Genomic DNA, 8676 nt, shown 5'->3' with positions numbered 1-8676 from the left:
TGCAATTCCATTTCCACATATTTTACACCTACCACACAGCAGAGTAAGACACGGTAAATCTTTTGATACCAAATAACTGTAATGTGAATTTTGTTGCAAGTCAACCTTGAATATACATCGTATGTGTTGCTGTCCATGATACTTATTTTATTGGCAAAAGATGACACATTTGAAAATTGACAAAACTATAGTCATGGATCTACACCACGCTAGCAAATATTTATCAAAGTTAGATAGATGCAATTGGAAAGATCGATTGTATTAAGAAAATATTGCGGATGCAAAATAGTTGCTTCTGAATGATCAACATGATTGTGCAAATGTAACCATTACAGAGCATATCAAAGATTTTGGTTGATAATATTTTAATACACGGGACTAACTCATCTTGGAGTTAGTCCCGTGTACTAAATGCTACTAACAACTAACTCACTGGACACAAGGTTAGCACAGCCTCTAGAGTACTATATTGAAAACTCGTTAACACAAAAAATGAGACAATGGTCAACAGGCAAGTATTGCATCTTTAAGTTTTAAAGATATCTTGTTTTTAAAAACTCGGTCAAATTCAGAGCATGAGCTTCGGCTAATTGATAAAGTAGGTGGCCTGGCATGGCTTGTTTCTCTTTTCAAGTATGGATATCATCCGTACCATCATATGGTCTCGAAAATGCATCTTATTATAGGTATGCATGGAATGCTGAGGTTACCGCTTGCAATATTGTTGATAAAAGCTGCAGAGTGGAGGTGTCTTGATTCTCAGCATGGCCTGTCGATCGGGCTATGCTGTAAAAGTAGGAAATGCCCTCGGTCACATCCTCAAAAAGGTGAGCAGAAAAATGAGCTCTGAAGACGGTGTGTCCTTGACTCATTCAGTATCAACCTTCTCTTTTTATAATTTTGTCGGCAAAATATTTTTACTGCTGCTAATTAGCAAGGTTCAGCTGATTGCAAAGTTTAATTTAAATTTTACAAGTAATATAATATATTATTTTTAGACTAAGCCTTGTAATCCTGCATATTCCTGTATTGCAATTAAAAACATAACCTTATAATGCATCATAAAAAAACAACAATAACATGTAAGTTTTGTTTATTATACATAAACAAAAGTATAACCACTATAAGGTATTTAAAATCTGTTTCAAATACTCAAAACTTCTCAATCAAATTGAAATTATCTCAAGTATAAAAATGGTTTCGAGTGAAAAACATTTAAAGACTATCTACGTTGTGTTCAAATTTAATGCATAGATGTTAACATGAATAAATGTTAACTGAATAAAACTACATAGACTATGAATGCACCTATGTTTCCCATAACGGTAGCCATCATATATAGTACTGGCTGCATGCTGTCAGCGATGTGACAAGCGGACAAATGAACCATCCCGTTGTCTGAAAATGGTCTGTCAAAAATTACTCTATGCCAACATCCATAGGTTTTGTCTTGTCATACAAGGAAGGAGCCTGTAAGATGATACCAAAAGTTCCAACTACGCAGGCAGTCGTGAATAGCCAAAGAAATAGCCTGTCCACCACCATAGCCACGTACTTCCAATCCTCTAAAATCTGCAATAAAAACATAATAGCTGAAAATATGAAAGCGTTCTTTGTGACACTATGTGACAGTCAAATTATTGGCTCAAAATAATATTGTGAAAAGCTCCACTAGGTGCAATGAAAGCGCCAGCCAGCTCTGGCAGTGAGCACTCAAAAAGGTTCAATAGTTTTAAGAGTGTGCAACTCCTGATCAGAGCGATCTTATCATTATGTCTAAAGTAGTTCTCTAAACCAAGAAGTCATTTCAACTGCTCCCGTCTTTCTCTACCTTAAGACACTAAAGCCTCTCGCTAACCTGATCATCTTGATCTTCTTCTTTTAGATGTTCTGCTATAAACTTGACTCCTTCCATGGCTCTAACGAGCTCTGGAGAAAATGGTAATTGTCTTCTCTCTGCTTCCATTGTACGAAGTTGGGTGGTCTGCTCTCCATCCGTTTTTATGCCACCATTTTGTTTGCATGTAGCACTTTTAAGCAATGCCTCTGCCTCCTTAGGTTGTCTAAAGGTTAAAGTGAACTTTTTGTCAGATTAAGGCTGTAACATGGGCAAATTACTGCTGATATGAGGAGATAACAAACAAAAAAGATACTACAACCAATTGACAGGCGTTACAATTGCTAAATTTATGCTATTTTAAAGTTAGTGAAAAGAAGAAAACAGCTTTATGATTATTTAGAGTAAAGTTCTAACAAAAACTTTTCAATTCGGTATACTATTGTAATAAAAATCATCCCTTTGCCACTTGCCCTGTGTTTCCAATAAATCTTGTCACTTTCTTCTACTTTGTTTAAAGCTTCATAAGTCGCAACCATATCAGTACCTACTTTACAATAATAACAACTGACTATAGCTACATGTACTAACAATTGATCTTTGATCACCAGCCATTTATTGACAACACAGTGAATGTATTTCTAGCCTTACTTCTCAGTTCTAATCTAACTGGGAAGTAAGGTGAGAAACAAGTTGCACTGTTGTGTTCATTCTAAAAATTGACAAACATTTCTCACTAACTTTTGTTTCGATTGACGTATTTACTGTAGCATCATCTAATAAGATCAATTATTGCCATAACTTGCAAATTAAAACGGAAATAAAGCTCGTGGTTATTGTATACCAATCAGTTGTAGGAAATTTTTAAATGTGAATAACGGGCACATTTTAAAACTTCACTTTCAGGAACTCTTTACACTAGTCTGTTTTTTGAGTTTTAAAAAAATTGCCAAGGCTTACTAATAACACAAAATTAATAAAATTCAAAAGTGTTAATAAAAAATATGATAGTTATATATGATACAGAGAAGCTGCTTAGTTGGGTCTTTCTTTTTCGTCGTTTTAACCCAAAATCCTCATCCAAGCTGCATCAGTTTAAGTTAATACCAGTTGCCTGTATTATGAAGTTGTCATCTCTTTCCTACTGCGTGCGTCCAACAAACTACTGAAAGTAAACGCTTTGTGAATTACTCTTTCATAATAACCTTTAACTCACCCTATTGTTTGTCGCAACCCATTGAGCCTTTGATTCACTTTTAAGGTTTTTTTGCGATTTAGCACATTTTGTGAAGATATCATTGGCCGTTTCATAAAGAGCATTCGAGGCAGAATGTGGAGAAACAACCACCTGACCCAAGGTGCCATGGTATGAGTCGCGGGTGTCCGGTTATGGATATTAAGAACAACGACAGTAATAATGATTGATAGAGTCACGAGAATCATGGTGAACATCAAGTACTTGCCGATTAGAGGCACCACAAGAGATGTTGGTGGGATCAAGTCAGCTAATAGAAGAAAAAACACTGTCAGTGAGAGAAGAATCGATATACAGAGAGTTATCTTCTCTCCCGAATCAGATGGTAAGTAGAAAACCATGACGGTAAGAAAGGAGATAGCGACACACGGGATGATTAAATTAACCGTGTAGAACAGTGTTTTTCGTTTTATCTGTATTTTAAAGGTTACATCTGGGTAAAACTCTGGGCAGCAAGGGTAATACACTTCATTTCTACGAGCAGGAACTTTCATCACGTCCCATATGAAGGATCGGTAATAGCCAGATAGGTCTATGGCCATTGCGATATCAACTTCTCCTTGCACATCTGCTTGGTCCTGATGCTTCAGGTCAACCTGAATATAAGGAAACATCTGTCTAATAGAATAGCCTTGGATCAAGGATAGCTAACCTGGTGTTTATGCCTTCTAAGCTGTTATTTGCACTTTCTGTTATCTCAAATATTTCTAGCAAGAAATACTGGCTAAAATGGTGAATACAGTATTAACGTAAATAGCAAGCTAACTACGAGCTGATCATTTGTCATAACAATGCAAGTTATACACATCAGCTGTGGTTAGCTGAAACAAAAAGGTTACGATTGTCATGTTAAGACACTCATAAAATACATGTAGATTGAATGCTTTTTTTGCAAAAGCGCAATAACAATAATACAGTAATAAGAATCTTGTAACTTTCCAAATAGCCTTCTTAAAGGCAACTGTAATAGCAATTGGAAAATAGCAATTGCATTAGTTGTTTCTAAAATGTACCTTTGCTATGACTATCATTAAATTGGAGGGACTGAAATTTGAAGAAAATGCACAATACATATATCTCGCAAAGAGTTATGTGATACAAGAAATAAAATTATCGCATGCATGAATGTATAACTCAAAATATATCAGAGCAGAAGCAAAGCATTAAAGTGTCTTTATGTATTTTCTTGCTTAGCACTGCATCTCAACATACATTCGGCTTTGTCTTTCATGACATCCAAATTATTGATGTGCTTACAAAAGCACTTTTTTACTTGGATAATTCAGGCTATGCCAAAACAAAACATTCGAAAACAGTTACCAAAGCCCCATCATAGGTCCAGGAACTGAACTTCATCTCACATGTCTGTTCATCAAAAGGAAAGAACTCCACATCTATGTTGCATGAGCTTTTATAGATGGCTGGGGGTTCCCATACAACCTTCCCAGATGAATAGACTGTAGCCTTAGTCATGAGAGTCACTTGATAGTTTCCATCAGCGCTGAATATGTACATTATCATTTAATGATGCGTTTATAGAACATAGGCTAGTAATATTGAATAGAACAATAAATTCAAACTATTTTCAATAAAAGGTTTAACTATTAAAATTTTTTTTCTATATTGTTTAATTTTTATTTTAAATTTAAAAATAAATTTAAATTGGTATTTTTTACTTAACTAGTAGACTAAAATAATGATACTAGAGAAACAAAGCATTTGTTAGATCGAATCTGCTTAAAAATAGCCAAATGGGTCAACTTTGAATAAGTTACCGTTGTTTGCTCCGTCTCTCTGCAAGTCGGCAATTTTTATGAAATATTGTGAACTACTATAATAAACTAACCAAACTTGTTAGACTAGTTTTAAAGCTAGAGTGGTGATCGTGATTATGGGACCACCTAGTAATTTTTTCATGTTCTTTGTCTATTGCATAAACCCACTTTCATTATCATCTCAGACTGTACATATTGTATATATTTGAGAGGGACATTTTGTAGACACCCTGTCTACCCCCAAAAGTGTTTTCAAGAAATATAATCTCTTCAATTGACAATAATTTTATCCTCCCCAGTGATTAACAATAAGGGCTGACCAATTAAATATTGAGACGCTGTTAAGACTCAAAAGGCTACCAGTTCACTTTCATATATGCTTTCAATTGTGTCAACAAATACATATAAGCTTAATTTTTATTGAATTTTTCATCAGTATGTGCATATACTGTTATGTTACATCAAAACCAGGCTAATATGGTAAATATTAGTTAATCTTATTTAAAAATAATATTTATATAAAATACATATATTATTTACATATATTTTATATATATAAATAATATATATATAAAATATATATTTATATACATTTTATATATTTATAAATAATATATATATTTATATATATTTTATATATTTATAAATAATATATTTATATATATTATTTATAAAAAATATATATAAATATATTATTTATAAATAATATTTATTTGTTCCACAAATAAATATTATTTATAAATAATATTTACTTGTTGACCATCCTGACCTTTCTGTTAATGTACATATTGCCATAGTTCATATAATAAATACCTAACAAACCATAAATTAATAGCAAATTGCTTGTTGATTTTAAGCGGTGTTATAACTACGGTTACCCTTGCATGTGCTATACATCTATTGATGTGCATTGTATATAGTTTCCTGTGAATATGATAGATTTTTCAACAATTAAAAGCTTTTTACATGGTATACTCGTATATGGCGAGAGTAAACATATTCTGTAAGTGGGCAACGATAGCCTGCGGTCATACTTATTATAAAGAACTATGTCAGGTTTCCACAACTCCTCAGCTGGCACATAAAGATGGTCAACACTTCCGTACTCTTCAGGGTTCCATTGCAATGTGAAATCAGTCCACACCTGTCGTGTGAAATCATAAATCACAGCGTTACACGCAACAACTAATAGATAGTAACAGTCAAATCATGTTAACTTATATTCATAGTGAAAACATTTCAGCAGCTGTATTGGTGGTGATTAGAGCATCAAGCATTGCAGAAGACAGCTGTGTTTGAGCATCTTACATATCTTAACACGTTCATAACCTGAACACTCAGGATGCTGGGCATGAGGTAATTTGGGGAGTTGTCTCCCCACCTGATCACGTGTCCGAGTAACCTCGTCTGCGTAACTTCGCTCTGTTGTTTTTAAAACTTTTGATGGATGTGAAATTACAAAAGTTTTTGCTGTTTTTCTGTAATACATTTGCAGTCTAATTTTGAAGCTTCAAGTTAATTGGCCTATTAATTCTTAAGATATCGCCGGAATACCCAAGGCATTTCTAACCGAAATACATGTACTTCTAACCAACCAAGAAATGAAAAGTGGCTCCATGAAAAATTGTCAATGACAATCTTTTTGTTGATGAAGGACCAAAATAGACAAAGCTAGAAAGCTTCATCTAACAAAAAGCTTTACACTAAAACCAGTTGTTTTCTATTCATAACAAATAAGCACACTCTATCAGTCTCGGAGTATGGCAACCATTATATTTCTCCAGTTATCTTTAAAACATCAATTTTTTGAAAGAGTGTAGTAGAATACTATTTACTCTTTATGATTTCTGTTTTTGCATTGAGTTCTACAAGCTTGGAAAATTCATTTTTTATGCAGTTTTTTTCAAAATAATTGTGCTATTTTAAGTGCTTTCATGGTTTATTGAAAGCTGTTGATACGATCTGGTATCCGAGGGCCTCCTTGTATATACAAGGTTGTGCTTCGAAGTGTTCAATAAACTTATAAAAAAAGAATAGTTTTAGAAATACTGTATAGATATTTGTTGTGCTTTTAAATAAACAGTTTAAATATTTTTTAAACTAATTAGGTTTTAGCCATTTTTTACCTATCTTTTTTCAAGCACCATCTTGTTTAAGAAAAACCAACAGGAGTCATCTCTCTTACAATGGCTAAGGTGAACAGATACACGCCGGTGGTCTAGCAGTACAAGTGCATCACCCACAACTTAATCAAGCCAGCTCATCACTCACTTGTTATATAGAACAATATCTGGTAACCAAATATCTTCTGAGGGGACGTATTGCACATCCACCCCTCCATATTTATCCTCATCCCAAGCTAATCCTAGATCAAGCCACTCCTTCAAGGTTTCAAATACAGTTCTAATAAATCGATTTGATTACCAGCTAAGAGAGGAGATTTATTTTAAACAACAAAAGATTTACAGCAAAAATTATACTACAGAAATAGTTTATTTTAGCTTTATCCACTTTATTTATAACTCACACCTAAACACGCAAAGAAACTTTGTACAAGCGTCAAATTTGGATACTCTAATTAAGCATCGCACATGGTTGCTGAAGGCTAATCTATACAATGGCTTTGTCTGTCTTTTATTGATTCTTACCGAAAAGGGTAAAATATCCATAAAATTTGTGGTAATTCATTTAAGGCTCCTAACCTACTTACTGGGTCTCAAGGTTAAACTACACTCTTAAGTATTAGAAAAAACACACTGTGGAATCTTACCTGACTCAACCAGACATTAGTTGTCATGATCTGGTTCTTCTCATCCTAAAATATATTTATGTTCAGCGTTGGCAGTGTTGAAACTGTATGACAGTTATCTCTGCTTATGTTGCTATCACAGAGACTAGATAGGTTGGCAATAGGCTATTTGTAGTTCTGCTAGGCTTTTTACTCTGCTTCGTTATTTGTAAAAATTCAACAGCACACATTATCTTATTGTTAATTCTATGATTTTACGAGTTTTTGAAAAGATACAAAATCATTAAATGAAAATGACTGTTCACTTTGAAGTTGTCCCCTTATTAAATGATATACTTTTATGCAATTATTTAATTTAATTGAGATAAATGAAGCTGGGTAGTCACTAATTTATACGTAGCTGACCTTGCATTAACCTTGGTGACTACCTTTTAGAATTGATACAATATTATTGACAGTGTTAAAGCAACTAAACTGGACAAAATAGTGCTCAAATTAAGAGCCAACAAGATTCTAATAAGGTGATATTAGGAATGACAACTATTTAGGCTATGCTATAGAACTCTCAAAACAAGTTCCACAAAATTAAACCAGAAAATGACAAATTTTGCCAATAAGATGTGATAGCATCATCACAATTTTTGCTTTTATAGTTTTTTGTGTAAAGTTGATATGGATGAGAGCTCAAATAGAACATTTGCTTAATTTTTAGATGAACTGTATACCCTGTTAGGAAAACTCTTTTATTTTGCAGTCTGCTGTAAAATGATCAGTTCACTTACGATTCCAATGAGCTGAGAAAGCCTTAGGCCCAACTTGACGGTGAGGGTGTCATTATTGTTAGCCACGGGTCTGATAAGTTTACTGTAAGAACTGTTGACTAGCAGATCTTCATAGAGTCTTTTGGCATGTGGATTGGCCTTGACCTTCAGCAGTAGTAGAAGAAACAGCAACACAAGGCCTTCAAATAAAATCAATTCTAAGTTGCATTTTACTGTTTATGATAAGTTCATGATAGATGTGAAAAATAAATTTTCAAGTGTAAAATGTGTACAACTTC

The 8676-nt window shown here is 33.6% G+C and overlaps 1 protein-coding gene across 1 annotated transcript; it reads right to left on the bottom strand.

Annotated features, from left to right (window-relative positions):
• Nucleotides 1-1082: 1082 nt before the first annotated feature.
• On the bottom strand, nucleotides 1083-8530 carry LOC137388943 (acetylcholine receptor subunit beta-like 2). Its single transcript, XM_068075447.1, has 7 exons — nucleotides 8399-8530; nucleotides 7638-7682; nucleotides 7139-7248; nucleotides 4413-4593; nucleotides 3054-3688; nucleotides 1859-2063; nucleotides 1083-1572 (listed from the first exon to the last, which is right to left on the bottom strand). Exons 2-7 carry the CDS (start codon nucleotides 7662-7664, stop codon nucleotides 1420-1422), a joined length of 1311 nt encoding a protein of 436 aa, XP_067931548.1. The 5' UTR covers nucleotides 7665-7682; nucleotides 8399-8530; the 3' UTR covers nucleotides 1083-1419.
• Between the last annotated feature and the right edge of the window lie 146 nt (nucleotides 8531-8676).

This window comes from Watersipora subatra, chromosome 2, assembly GCF_963576615.1.
Source record: "Watersipora subatra chromosome 2, tzWatSuba1.1, whole genome shotgun sequence".
Taxonomy (NCBI): Eukaryota; Metazoa; Bryozoa; class Gymnolaemata; order Cheilostomatida; family Watersiporidae; genus Watersipora; species Watersipora subatra.
Note: the sequence above shows the minus strand (reverse complement) of the source record. Positions and strands in the feature narration are given on the sequence as shown.

Bases quoted from the DNA above. Each gene is read 5' to 3' on its own strand.
- LOC137388943 (XM_068075447.1), bottom strand. From the start codon at position 7,664: ATGACAACTAATGTCTGGTTGAGTCAG. The intron at 7,249-7,637 runs GTAAGATTCCAC...GAAACCTTGAAG, and splicing joins CTAATGTCTGGTTGAGTCAG to GAGTGGCTTGATCTAGGATT. The intron at 1,573-1,858 runs GTTAGCGAGAGG...TTTTTATTGCAG, and splicing joins AAGAAGATCAAGATGATCAG to ATTTTAGAGGATTGGAAGTA.